This window comes from Mauremys mutica, chromosome 7 (assembly GCF_020497125.1).
Source record: "Mauremys mutica isolate MM-2020 ecotype Southern chromosome 7, ASM2049712v1, whole genome shotgun sequence".
In the NCBI taxonomy this organism is placed as follows: domain Eukaryota; kingdom Metazoa; phylum Chordata; order Testudines; family Geoemydidae; genus Mauremys; species Mauremys mutica.
This window is the reverse complement of record NC_059078.1, coordinates 86,693,388-86,708,177: the sequence shown is the minus strand read 5'-3', so window position 1 is coordinate 86,708,177 and position 14,790 is coordinate 86,693,388. Positions and strand designations below refer to the sequence as shown.

Genomic DNA, 14,790 nt, shown 5'->3' with positions numbered 1-14,790 from the left:
AAGAACCTGCCAGATTTATGTGCTGTGGTATGCAATCTGTAAATTAGGGCTACTCTTTCATATGCTAAAGCTTGGCCCAGCAGGGGCTGAAGAACCAGGAGTGGGGGCCAACATGTCCAGTTTCTGGTGAATCAAACCAAACTGACGCTGGAGTACTGAAACCTGAGAGAGCTGCTGTTGGGTTGGTGCCAATGCCCAAGTCTTGCACATGGTCCTTGTGCCTAAGGGGTCCAGGCCAACAGCTGTAGGTGCTGATCTCAAATGGAGCCAGCGCCAAAGAGGGCCTGATAAAGCATACATATGGCTCCAATTATTGAGTATTTTTAAAAGGTTCTGAGATTCATAAGGCAGGGCATGCAACTGCTACGGGGGGGATCTTCAGAAGAAATTTCATGAAATATATTTTTCTTTGAAACATCCTACCCTTTAAAATGAAAAAGCTTGAATGATGTCTCCATAGTTAAGTCTGTAAGAAATTATGCAGTATCTTTCAAATAGAATGATAATAAGAGGTTAAGGAAGCTAAAAAAAATCCTGACCACCATGCAAAACAAAAGAGGAAGGCGAGAATTTTGTTAGACAGTTTAGCTGGACAATGTGGACATGGCAAAATCCTGTTAGAAACATCTTAGAATTCTGGCCAGCCAAACTGTTAGAAATCATTTTAGCTGGAAGATTAAACATGGTTTGTTAACATAACGAGAAGCAGCGTAGCTAGGCCTTAACTAAACACAGCCCCCTCTTCTCCTATCGCCATACTGGGAGACCCAAATCATCATTTCACTCTCACCAGGAAGAAAGAATATCCAGTCTTGATCTTGAAAACCTTCAGTCTGCAGACAAATCTTATAAGGGCCTAATCCAAAACCGACTGGCGTCAATGGGGTTTGGATCCAGCTTTAAATCCCAAACAACTGAGCCAGAATGCTGGGGGAGAGCTTGTGTTCATGCAGGATGGGAAATAGTCTCTTGCTGATGTTAGACTCCATGGTGCGATCATATCTTACAATATAACATATGTTCTCTGACTTCTATTACCTTCTGTCCTGGAACGAGGCTCTTAGAAGACAGGATGGTGAATCCATCCCCAGGTCCATCCTCAGATGTTGAATTTGAGGCCCCTTCTTTTTCATTCTCCTTCTGCTTGCTCTATTGGGGGAAAGAAGGCAAAATGAAGCAATAATAGTCAGGAAAAAGAAGTCTGTGATTATAATTTTTCAAAAGATAAAAGCAATGGTCTCCATCTAAACTTCATAGGATGACAACCAAACCATAGCTTTTTACTATCCCAAAGTTATTTATTAGAAGAGTTTTCTACTATTTATTAAACATAGTAAAAGTAAAGGTGGAGCACAGTGGAGGTATGTGGTACTGTAAGATTTAGTAATACGTACATATGTCTGCAGCTTATTGAGAATTTTTGTTTTTGTAATTTTACTTATGCTGCATTAATTTGTGAGTATTCAAACTAAATAACAGCTAAATGCTCTAATTTATATGGAAAAACAAACAGGGAGCAGCCACTAGAACTTGAAAATAAATCATAATCCAATGGCACTTTTATCACATAATTACCCATCAGACAACCACTCAGATGACCTAGATGAAAAGTTACTCACCAGTAACTACAACGAGGAGTCCTTGTGGCACCTTGGAGACTAACAAATTTATTTGGGCATAAGCTTTCGTGGGCGATACCCACTTCATCAGACGCATGGAGTGAAAAAAAATAGGCAGGTTCAAATATACGGCACATGAAAAGATGTGTTATGTGCTGTATATTTATACCTGCCTACTTTTTTTCACTTCATGCATCTGATGAAGTGGGTTATAGCCCACGAAAGCTTATGCCCAGATAAATTTGTTAGTCTCTAAGGCGCCACAAGGACTCCTCATTGTTTTTGCTGATACAGACTAACACGGCTCTGAAACCTGTCACCAGTAACTGTAGTTTTTCAAGAGTGTTGCATCTGCAAATTCACACCTGTGGGATGCACCCCTTGGTGCAGCCTTGCTTCAAGAATCTTCTAGGGAAAAAACCATGCCCCTCACAGCTCTGAACATTCAGACCAAAGGATGTAAGAGGCCAAGTAGACCAACACCTCAACTCCTCCTGCTGAACCCCAGAGTTTTGAGAATGTAGAATTCCGAATAAGAGGGGAAGGTGGCTAGTAATGTGAATATGTATAGTTATTATTCTCAGATACCTACAGTTATTGTTAAGTAATTCTACTTTCTTCTTAGAGGTGGTCTCTGCATTTTCTCAGCTGTGGCAGTATGGCAAGCAGTACAAACCCAGAAAGACAGGCTGAGCAACCCTAATTAAGCAAGGATTGCAAAGTAAGTATTGTATCTAAGTGCCAAGTCAAGAACATAGTACTGCATAAAGGTGTAAACAGAACTCCAGGGAGCAGCTCTAGTAGTTTTCTATGATGAAAACATTATAGAAGGATGAATTGATACCACTGTAGCCTTTGTAGAGGGAGCCCTAAAGTGCTCAGGTACTCTAGCTAAGACGTAAGTGCATAATCTCATCCATTTCAATGGATGATGTACGGAAATGGCATTATCTTTACATTTATCCCCCAAGGCTTCAAAAAGTCTAGGCGATGACCTAAATGATTTAGTCCTATCCAAACAAAATCTCATAGACCTCTTAATATGCAAAGTTTGTAGTCTCATTAGGTTTTGGAAAGAAAAACCAAATGAGACTACAAGAGTAATGTTTTGAGTTAGGTGGAACTCAGAACCCCCTTCAACTTCTAGCAATGGGGAAAAAAAAAACCAATTAGATACGTGCTCCGCCTGAGGGGTGATTGACTGATGGCCTCCTGCTAGACAGGGACAGAGGTAGGTGATGATCCATTAGATACCTGGACCTTATAAGCAGACTAAGGAAGCTCAATAGGGGAGAGACTGCAAAGAAGGCAGGACTCTCCTGCAGGACATACAGGAAGCAGGGTAGGCTCCTATGGTGGAGAGCCTTAAACTAGGGCCTGCAAGTAGCTGGGAGATCCCTAAGGGAAGCAACTAGAGACCCCAGAGAGAGGAGTCAGTGGAGAGAAAAACTTGCTAGACAAGAAGCAACAGAGAAAGAACTCTGCAGAAGGTTAGGGTCCTGTCGGGGAGGCCCTGAGGTAGGTCCAGTAAGAGCACTTCAGTGGACCCTGAGAGGGGCGGAAAAGTTATTAAAGATTTACTTGGCCTTTGTTGCACCTTTTTGCTACCTTGGAATGGGTTTTAAACTTCTAAGTGACCTGACTAAAGGACCAAGCCAAAGAAGACCCTAGAAGTGACCAGTGTGCAAAGACTAGTGGTCTGCAAGGAGTGTTAGAGATAAGGATCTCTGGCAGCACTGCACTCTAACAAAAGGGTGAGTTACGGTGAGTACATTTACTACTTTTGGTAAAAACTTTGGCTGGGGATACAGGACAGCTTTGTCCCCATGGCCTAGAGAGTGAAGGAAAGTTTAGCAGTCAAAACCTCCAACCCATTCATTCTTCTCATAGATGTAATTCCAATTAAAAATATATATATTTTAAAAGCATTGAAATCATGTCTCCACCAAAAGGTAAGAGGAGAAGATGGAGACTGATGTGAATATGTGGAGACATTACTCTGAGAGAATTACAAAAGGCTGATATAATGCATCCTTTTCAGCACCAAGTATATATCCCATGTCAGGACAAGTTCTCTGACCACTGGAAATCTGACCACTGGAAACCAGAAAGCCTGTCATAGTAGTGTGGCTGAAAACTTTACAGTTGTTAGCTAGCAGGTGGTGATGGTCTGCTGCTTTGTTGTTGGACTTCTTGGGAAGCAGGGTGGAAAAAATAAGGGTGGGTGATGAGGAAGTGTGTTTTATATGCTAGAGCATCCTTCCCACAAAGCTGTTGCAGGATCCTAGTTACAGTATGGGTTTTTGTAAAGGTATCGTAGAAGGTAATGTGAAGGTACCTGTACCTGAAAAGTATCCTTTAAGCACTGACTGCCACAATTCTGGATGCTCATTACAGAAATAATCCGATGGCTCATTTCTCCACTACCTTCTACTATTTTGAGAGAAAATCCTGGACCATGTACTTCTCACTCATTATCAACCCCTACCTCCCACTTCCAGTTGTCACAAACAAGATATCAATCAACTAATAAGCAATGGGAAGGCATCCATCTAATTTCTCCTATTCCCCTGTATCATTCTTCATTCAACCAGTCTCTCCCACTTCCCAAAACACCAAATCTAGTTTTTGCTTACCTTTTTGGGTGCACGGGCTTTGGTAGCCTTTGCTTTCTTTCCACTCTTCTTGCTCACCAAGGATTTCCTCCCTCTCTTTTCGGGAGATGGGGAAAGGATAGTTTCAGATTTGCCTTTAGCACCTCGTTTTTTGGCAAGAAGCTCTGGTTGAATTCTGGGCAGGACCCCTCCACTTGCAATGGTCACTCCTTTTAGCAACTGCAGGGAGAGGCAGTGTAAAGAAGCATGACTTATCTGATTAAAATCCATCATTCTTGACTAGAACTGTCCTCATAGACTACACTGCACAATACACAAGTTGAGTATACAATATTTAAAATGCTCATTTTATTCTATTTGTTGCATTTGTACTGTAACGCTCATACAAAAGTAACAATGCACTTCACAATAATTATTTAATAGTAAAGGTAAACAGCCTGAAATTAAAGGATGTTGGCTAGGGATACAGAATTACAGACATAAAAGCAATTAAGGAATTCTCCATCTGCCAAGCCTAGTATAAAAAATAACTCAGCTATGGATCAGATTAATTAACTAGAGATAGAGTACTGCTGAAACTCTAAGTGACAATGATAGATTCTGGCATTATTTATGGGAGCACTGAAGGAATGGGGTCCTGAAGTACGCCCAATAATATCTCTCCCACAAAGTCAACTACGCATTCATATATTACTGACAAATCACTTGACAGAACATGCAGGTGCCCATTTAAGACATAAAGAACAAGGGATTACCTACAGTGTCCTTTTCCATTTCTTACACAAATAAGAGTCCACGGCATAAAAGTCGTTTTTGTTCTTATGTTGGCGGGCAGATTCTTGTTTCACTTTCTGTTGTAGGAACCATCTTGGACTCATCTGAATACCACACTGGACTGTTTCTAAACTTTAAGTATGGCAGCTGTACTTGAGCTACAGTGTACAGACAACCAAAAACTAAAAGCATACCTGATTCAGTTCCTCATCATTGGCAACTGCCAGGAGGATGTGTCTGGGGGCAATTCTTCCCTTTTTGTTGTCTCTTGCTGCATTCCCCGCTAGCTCTAGTATTTCAGCTGCAAACACATTGGGGGCAAAAATCAGCAACAGAAAAGCAACAAATCTAACAAAATTGGAGTGCAGGCTTTCTTCAGGGAATAATGAAGCATCTTGTTCCCCACTCCAGAATCTGATGTGCAGTATCACAGCATCTCTCTAACCAACTTCTGTAAGGTATCGTTTCCAGATGTGGGGGTTTTTTTGGCTTTAAAGGGACAACAGCAAATAACTGAAATCCCAGGTTTGACCTACTTAGAAATTATCCTACTATGGTGGCAAATGTTCTCAAGATAAGAACAGCCTGACTTTCATTTACAGTAATGCCACTTTATATCGCCAAAGCAGTGTAAAGTGGCTTCAGTGTAAAGGAAAATCAGGCTAAAAATCTTTTTATTACAAATCTACCAGGCCTTACTGAAAAACATAGAAACAAAACAATAGTCAATGTTTATGTCAAATTACAAAACCTATTTTGTGATCCTTTACTACTTCTCTAAACAGACACTGTAAAAAGCTAGGGTGCTAAAAACTGGTTCATGTAATTCTATATTGCTTTCTTCAAATGTCAAGTTAAAATGCTCTTTCAAAAAATGTCAGCAGCCCAAAATTCACAAGTAATCCTACAACAATAAAACAGTGTGAGCAGCCAATGGAAAAAACAAAAATTTAGTAGAGAGTCTTGATGGTGAGGATTCTTAGGACTAGAGAAGCAAAAATGCTGCTGGCAAGGAGTGAGGTGCATTGATAGAATTATGGTGAAGGCCAGCAGAATAGAACAGAAAGGAAATGCTACGGGTCTAGATTGAGGGGCACTGACAAAGCTGTGTGAAGATTCATTTTACATAAGGAAGAGTTTTGGTTTGGATGCAAGTAGGTAACTTGCTACCCAGATTCTGACTGCATGAACTGTTGGTTGTGAATCCCTTCCAGAAACTCCAGGGACTGATGGTCATGCCATAGTTCATGTGAAAAGTAGTGTCTCTAGATTTGCAATAAGGTTTCAGCTGTGACCTGCAACCTCAGTTACCTTTTTTGTGATTTATCTAGATGTAACACACAGGCAGATGTGATTTTTCTTTATTTGCTACAATTTTTTTAAAAACAATGTTCAACTCAATCAGTGGGACTCATTAACTTCTCAAATTTAACCTTGTATATAGTGAAAAACAGGAAGAACCTGTTCCTTGGGCAGGTACCTCTACTAGTATATTAATGGGGAGGGAGGGTTGTTTGGTTGGGTATCTTTTTGCATTAAGCAAGCATCAAAATAATATTGGAGCACTGATTCATTTTAAGAATGTCTAATGTCCCGCTCTTCCCTTGCTTTTTTTTCTTTTGGTAACTGGGGTTCACGTCACAATTGCATCAGTCCTTCATTGATGACACTGTACTTTTTTCTCATAAAAAAAAAAAAACGGCAAGAGGTACAAATACAAAAATCTCCAAGGAAAACTCACTGGAAATCTATAGAAAACTACTTGGCTTATCATCCAGGGACAAGAGCAAAAAGCACAGGTGCTGGAACTAGGGGTGCTGCCACACCTCCTGGCTTGAAGTGGTTTCCATCATATACGGGTTTACTATTTCGTTGAATGGCTCTCAGCACTATAAAAATTATTCCAGCACCCCTGACAGGCAGTTTAACTCCACAGGAGGAAAAGAGGCCTTCAATCCTGCAAACCTGTCCTCCAGTTTTTACTACTTAGTGTACAAAATAAACCCTAAGCAGCAAAATATGAATGTTAAAGCTGTAAAAGTTGTTCGAAATTATTAGTAATGAGTTATGTAAAAAACTATTAGCAGCTGTTTAATATATAAACTATTAAACACTACCTATGTTAAAAGAACATTATTAAAGTTGCAAAATCAAGCACTCAAGAATTAGACGCTAGAATTAAGACTGCCTGTGCGACCTTAATCTGGCTCCCTTGTACATATACATTCATCCCAGTGCAGGTTCATCTTGTGCACTGAAGGAGGCAGGGGACCTGTGGAACATTTAGTTTGCACAGGCAACCTTCATTTTGATGTTTCATAACTTTTGACTGCTTGATTTTGCAACTTTAATAATGTTCTTTTAAACACTGGCTGCCAGTCTCCTCTCACGGGGCTCCTCGTCCAATCCCAAACTCCCCCTGGCTCCTTGTCTCAGTAGCTCTGCCCAGCCAGTTTTATTTCCCCCCCAACACTCGATCGCCTTGTCAGATCTGTCTCTCCCCCACACCTGCCCATTCTTCCTGACTAGTTCCTAGCCCGTCTCCTTGTCCAGCCAGTTCCAGTTTCTTCTGTCCGATCTCAATGCTCCTTCCTCCCCAGCCAGATGGCTCCTAGTCCCAAACTGCCCCCCATGACTTCCAGTTTATCTCCTAGTTCAAGCAGTCCAAACCTCCCTTCCCCCAACTTCCAATCCCAATCTTTTGCCCAACTATTCCCAGTCTGCCTTCACTCCCCCGGCTCCTAGTCTCCTATCCTAACCAGTCCCAATCTCTCCCCTCCCCTCCAGTCCCAATCTCACCAGATTGCTTGTCCTATACAGTAGAACCCATTTATCTGACCTTCCATTATCTGGTTCTCCTTATTAACTGAACAACCAGTGCACACAGGTCCAGAATAGGACTGTGTAAGTATGGGTTTATTTACGTATGCAAACTTGAGATTTTGGAACAAACAACTTAATTGATAATATATTAGAAAATGAAAGAGAGGAAGGCACAATCACCATTTCAGACTTTGAGTCTGTTTCTCTGGAGGTTGGATCTTTTACCTGTGGCATTTCATTCTTAACTTATTTTTCTGGATTTATTATTTCTTGCAGTTGGATGAGCCATAGGTGAACAGAAGTGCTTTATTTAAACTTAACTGTATTTGTACCATATAAATGATATTTTTCCTTTTAACTTCAAAACCAGTGTTACATAAAGGTGAATTCTGATTCCAGAATTGCTTTATGGTGAATATGAAAGTGTCACCGGCATTTTGCTCCCTCCTGTTATACATAACCAAATGCCTGAAAACTAGACTTGCTTATTTCTTCAATGTCTCAAAATAATCCTTCTGTATTATGCATTTGAAAAGGAAACTTATTCCTTATGATTTTTTTGACAAGGAGAGGAGTTATAACAGAGGGTGCATCAAATATGTGTAAAAGGGACTAGATAGCAATTGCTAGACACATATGCTGTTACGTGGGCAGGCAGGCTCCATGCAAGTTTCTCCCATGCAGTTCTTGCAATAAACTGTAATTGTGAATTGCAGCACACTCAACTAGTCCAGGCCTCAGACTCCTCACAGTTCTCCTAATACACCTCAGTCATCAACTGTGACATCCCTGTAATTCCAGCCTGAGCCCTTCCCCCAACTGGTACAATGACAATTTGCTAAGGGGCTATTTTGTGATGTGGACAAATTTATATTATGGTGAAACTGAGGCTAAATTCTTCTAGATCTTAATAAAAATATGAACTTGAATGTCTTGATAGGGGAAAACCTAGTGCAGCAACAGCAACCTGCTGTGTCAGTTCCCCCACCCCAACCTTGGTACCTTATGTTCAATTTCATGGCACCACATAAAGCTTAGGTATTTACTAAAGTTAAAACACATTCTCTAACATCATTAAAGGTAGGTGTGGGTGGGTGGGGGGGCAGGGCTTGTGGTGGTTGGGTTTTTGTTTGTTTTCTGGACATGTAAGCAAGCAGAAACTGTTTCATAACAAAGTTGAACCACAAGCACATTTCACAGCCACTTTAACAAGTTTTGGGTTTTTTGTTTGGGGTTTTATTTGTGGGCTTTTTTTTTGGTAAGGGTAGATGAGGTTAAAGAGAATGTAGTTTAATTTAACTAGAACATGCTATTAGAGTAACGTGAATTCTCCTTTTTTCTCCTCTGTTATACTCATCCAACTCTCTTGGAGTCCTACATCATCACATTGGTCTCTCTTTTGTGAAAAAAGTACTCAATGCAACACCCTTTATGGCCCGTCACACTTTTAGATCAGGCAAAGAGATCATTGCAGAACAGTAACACAATCCTTCCACATAGAGATCAAGCATGCTGCCCCTGCTGCTCCAATATGTGAAGGAATCCACCTCAGCCCATTAAATGCATTTTGGTATATTCTATACTCTTTTAGAGCTTGTTCCCTCGCCCCACCCACCCCCTGCCAGTGTGCATAGCCCATGGACTGCACTTGGCTCTGTACATGATCAGCACTTCTAAAATGAAGCTCTTAATTTACCTGCTAGGTATTCTATGACAGCTGCCATGTAGACTGGCGCTCCAACACCTATCCGGTACTTGTATGTTCCTTTCCTCAAGTAGCGCATCATCCTCCCCACAGGGAAAATAACGCCTGCCCTGCTTGAGCGTGACATTTTGGACATTTTCTTTTTCCCACTTCGGGCAGACATCTTGCTGCTATATTCCTTTCAATTTGCTGACAGAAAGTTTTTATTTACTTGCACCTACACAAAAGCTGCAAGGGAAAAGAGATGGATTGACGGTGAGTATAGCAGAAACTTCTACAGAACAGTATCAACATAAACTTGCTTGTGCTTTCTCACAGAGACATTGATCTGGCCACAATACAGATATTAAAGCAGAAGCATCACTTATCAAACAGCATACAATCTGAGCACTCAAAACACTATAATCTCTGTTCTTTTGCACACTGTATATTAAGACAGAAATAGATCAGAAAGAGCAGTTTGGGGCATACAAGAAAACTGAATGCACGTTAACTGATTATAATAGAAAAAAATTGCTGCTATTCAATATATCTGTAAACATCTCTTTGTTGTGTATAGCAGGTGATGATGCATCTGCAGTGGAAGGATTTAATTCTTGCTAAATGTCTTAAAATCAATTTACAAAGTGAGGGGGATATTTTCAGCATACCATGGTGGGAGATAGGCATGTAACACTCATCATTATTTAATGAAGTTTCATTTGGTTCTGTTTGTTACGGTAAATAAAACTACATAAATAAACTACATTAAAAGAATGTTACAGTTGCAAAGTAAAACACTAAAAAATTAGGGAATGCCAGAAGTGAGGGTGCCCATGCAACCTTAATTCAGCTGCCTTAATTCAGCTGCCAGAAGTGAGGTTGCCCATGCAACCTTAATTCAGAATGTGGATTATACAGTCTTGCATTACATGACCACAGACTTCTATTTATTTTTTCCTTTACGGCCCCGTCTCATTAGTACACAAAAAAGGCAATGCTTACTGAATGGGTAGTTATTAATATTTCTTTTTATCCTCACCATTTAGTGTGTGGCTACATGCTTTAATTACTGTATAGCATTCAAAACCTATGTATGGACTTTTTTATGGCACTCATCATTGCATCTGAGTGATTCACAAATGAATTTCTTTATAAAACACATATCAGATGGGGTGGTATTATTCCCATTTAATTGATGGGGAACTGAGAGATTAAGGCCTATGTTGTCAAATACGTCCACTAATTTTGCTGCCCAAATTTAGATGCTTAAAATCTGATTTTTCACAGTAGTTGGTATTTTTACAGTACTTCGTATGTTCAAAGCATAGCTCCCATTAACTTCACTTGCAGTTGTGACAGCTCAACATTTTTCCAAATGAGGCCCCCAATGTCTCAATCAAGTTGGGCACTCAGATAGGGAGGAACACACAAGTGGCCACCTGTGGAAAATTTTGATTTTAGTGACCTGCCCAGCATTCCATTGGAACTCTGGCAGATGCAGATAAAATCCAGTTCTCAAAAGTGGCATTCAACCATCTTAACCATGAAAAAGACGGTTACTCACCGTTGTAACTGTTGTTCTTCGAGATGTGTTGCTCCTATCCATTCCAGTTAGGTGTGCGCGCCGCGCGTGCACGGCTCTTCGGAACATTTTTTAGCCTAGCAACACCGGCGGGCCGGCTGGGCGCCCCCTGGAGTGGCGCCGCTATAGCGCTAGTTATATACCCCAGCCGGCCCGTCCGCTCCTCAGTTCCTTCTTGCCGGCTACTCCGACAGTGGGGAAGAAGGGTGGGTCTGGAATGGATAGGAGCAACACATCTCGAAGAACAACAGTTACAACGGTGAGTAACCGTCTTTTCTTCTTCGAGTGATTGCTCCTATGCATTCCAGTTAGGTGATTCCCAAGCCTTACCTAGGCGGTGGGGTCGGAGTGAGACGTGGCAGAGTGCAAGACTGCGGAGCCAAAGGCTGCATCGTCTCTGGATTGCTGCACCAACGCGTAGTGGGAAGCGAAGGTGTGGACAGAAGACCAGGTGGCCCCTCTACAGATGTCCTGAATGGGAACATGGGCCAGGAAGGCGGCAGATGAGGCGTGCGCTCTCGTAGAGTGAGCGGTAAGACGGTTAGCTGGCACACCAGCCAGCTCGTAGCATGTTCTGATGCATGCAGTGACCCATGAGGAAATCCTCTGAGAGGAGACCGGTTTGCCTTTCATGCGCTCTGCAACTGCTATGAACAGTTGTGGCGAACGCCGGAAGGATTTTGTTCGTTGTATGTAGAACGCAAGGGCCCTGCGGACATCCAGGGTGTGCAGCTGCTGATCCCGACTCGAGGCATGAGGCTTCGGGAAAAAAACGGGAAGGAAAATGTCCTGATTTACATGGAAGGCTGACACCACCTTAGGGAGGAAGGCCGGGTGAGGCCGAAGCTGGACCTTGTCCGCATGAAAGATTGTGTACGGAGGACCGGCCGTCAGGGCCTGGAGCTCGGAAACTCGCCTCGCTGAGGTTATGGCAACGAGAAAAGCTGTTTTCCACGACAGGTGGAGCAGCGAACACGTAGCCAAGGGCTCACAGGGGGTTCTCATGAGCCTGCTCAAGACCAGATTCAGGTCCCAGGGCGGAGTCGGAGGCCGCACTGGCGGGAACAAACGCTCTAGACCCTTGAGGAAGCGGGAAACCGTCGGATCGGAGAAGATGGACCGGTGACCGACGGGCGGCCTGAAGGCAGATATCGCTGCCAGGTGCACCTTTAACGATGAGACCACGAGACCCTGCTCTTTAAGTGACCAGAGGTAGTCCAGGATCGTTGGGATAGGTACGACGAATGGATTCATGTCTCTCTGGTCGCACCATATGGCGAATCGCTTCCATTTAGAGAGGTAGGTCGAGCGAGTGGAGGGCTTTCTGCTCTCCAGGACTCGCTGGACCGCTAGCGAACAAGCCTGCTCAGCGTGGGTCAACCACTCAGGTACCAGGCTGTCAGATGGAGGGATTGCAGGTCCGGGTGGCGGAGCCTGCCGAAGTCCTGCGTTATCAGGTCCGGCCATATGGGTAGAGGGATGGGATCTCGTACCGATAGCTCGAGCAGCAGAGTGTACCAGTGCTGTCTCGGCCAGGCCGGAGCGACGAGTATGAGGTGGGCTCTGTCCCTCCGAAGCTTGAGAAGCACCCGATGTACGAGCGGGAACGGAGGGAAGGCATATAGTAGGTGACCCGTCCAGGGGCAGAGGAATGCGTCCGACAGGGAGCCCGGGGCGCGACCCTGGTACGAGCAGAACTGGTGGCACTTCCTGTTCTCTCTGGAGGCGAACAGGTCTATCCGGGGAAACCCCCACCTCCGGAAAATCGAATGTACCACATCTGGGCGGAGGGACCACTCGTGGGACAGGAACGACCTGCTGAGATGGTCGGCCAGCGTGTTCTGCACCCCTGGAAGATAGGACGCCACCAGGTGAATGGAGTGGGCTATGCAGAAGTCCCACAGTAGCATTGCCTCCGTGCACAGCGGGGAAGATCGGGCTCCACCCTGCTTGTTGACATAGAACATCGCCGTTGTGTTGTCCGTCAACACTGCGACACAACGCCCTTGGAGACGGGAGCAGAAGGCTTGACAGGCGAGGCAAATCGCCCGCAGCTCCCTGACATTGATATGGAGGGAGAGCTCTCGGGGCAACCAAAGACCTTGGGTGTGCAGGTCGGCTAGGTGCGCCCCCCCACCCCAGCTTTGACGCATCCGTGGTCAGAGTGATGGATGGTTGAGGAGGGCGGAAAGAGACTCCGGCACACACGACTGCTGGGTCCAGCCACCAGGTGAGCGAAGCGAGGGCTGGCTTCGTGGGTGTGACTACCATATCGATGGAGTCGCGGTGGGGCCGGTACACTGACGCAAGCCAAATTTGAAACAGGCGAAGGTGCAACCTCGCGTACTGAGTGACTAACGTACACGAAGCCATGTGGCCCAGAAGGCGGAGGCAGGAACGCACCGTTGTCCGTGGGAAAGATTGTAGGTCTCGAACTAGAGAGACCAGAGACTGATGCCGAGGTTGGGGCAGGCAGGCCCTGGCCAAATTGGAATCCAGGACCGCACCGATGAACTCCACTCTTTGCGAAGGGGTCAACATCGACTTCTCGACATTTATCATAAGCCCTAGACGCTGAAACAGGGCTAGGACCATGGCCATGTGGGACGCCACCAGTTGGCGGGATGGTCCTCGGACTAGCCAGTCGTCGAGATAGGGGTAGACATGTATCCGACGACGGCGGATGGCCGCGGCCACCACTGCCATACACTTGGTGAATACCCTCGGCGCTGTAGAGAGGCCGAAGGGTAGCACTGTGAACTGGTAGTGCGTATTGTTGACAACGAAACGCAGGTAGCGCCGATGAGGAGGGTAAATGGCGACATGAAAATACGCGTCCTTCATGTCGAGGGCGGCAAACCAGTCTCCCGGATCCAGGGAGGGAATGATAGTCCCCAGGGTCACCATGCGAAACTTGAGCTTGACAAGGTATTTGTTGAGCTCTCGGAGGTCGAGTATGGGTCGTAGACCTCCTTTCGCCTTGGGGATTAAGAAATATTGGGAATAAAATCCCCTGCCTCGCAGATCGCTCGGCACCTCCTCTATAGCACCCAAGCTCAGCAGAGACTCGACCTCTTGTAAGAGGACTTGCTCGTGAGAGGGGTCCCTGAAGAGGGACGGGGTGGGTGGGTGGGAGGGTGTGGGCGAAACAAACTGAAGATGGTAACCAGACTCTACCGTGCGTAGCACCCAGTTGTCCGATGTAATCTGGGACCACGCCGGGAGGAAGTGGGAAAGACGACTGAAAAATAACGGGGAAGGATCCGGGGGAGAGACTGATGGGCCGTCCTCAGGCGTCCCATCAAAACGCCTGCTTCGGCCCTTGGGGGGCCTTGGAAGGCGCCTGGGACTGGGTACGCCGATTGCCCGATGGTCTACGGCGGTTCAGTCTGCCCCTGCGTGCATTGTCAGGCCGTGACCTGGACTGATTGAACGGGCGAAAGGGCTGCTGCCTGAAGGATCTCCGCTGTGTCGCAGGCGTGTGCATGCCCAGCGTACGGATGGCAATGCGCCCATCCTTAAGGGTCTGGATTCTGGAGTCCGTTTTCTCCGAGAATAGGCCCTTGGTATCGAAGGGCAAGTCTTGCAATGTATATTGAACCTCTGGCGGCAAGGTGGACGATTGCAGCCAGGAGATCCTTCTCATTGTTACTCCCGATGCCAAGGTCCTGGCTCCGGAATCTGCAGAGT

At 44.8% G+C, this 14,790-nt stretch overlaps 1 protein-coding gene across 6 annotated transcripts in view; it reads right to left on the bottom strand.

Moving 5' to 3' along the window:
- The window catches only part of LOC123373876 (core histone macro-H2A.2), a 57,181-nt gene that overhangs the window by 24,939 nt on the left and 17,452 nt on the right, over positions 1-14,790 (bottom strand). For all 6 annotated transcript variants that reach the window (XM_045023088.1, XR_006580913.1, XR_006580916.1 and 3 more), the window contains exons 2-5: positions 9,528-9,764; positions 5,203-5,309; positions 4,256-4,453; positions 1,039-1,149 (exon numbers count right to left, since the gene is read on the bottom strand). In XM_045023088.1, the coding sequence (XP_044879023.1) occupies positions 1,039-1,149; positions 4,256-4,453; positions 5,203-5,309; positions 9,528-9,699 (588 nt within the window). In that variant the 5' untranslated portion in view covers positions 9,700-9,764. The remainder of the gene's footprint in view (positions 1-1,038; positions 1,150-4,255; positions 4,454-5,202; positions 5,310-9,527; positions 9,765-14,790) is intronic.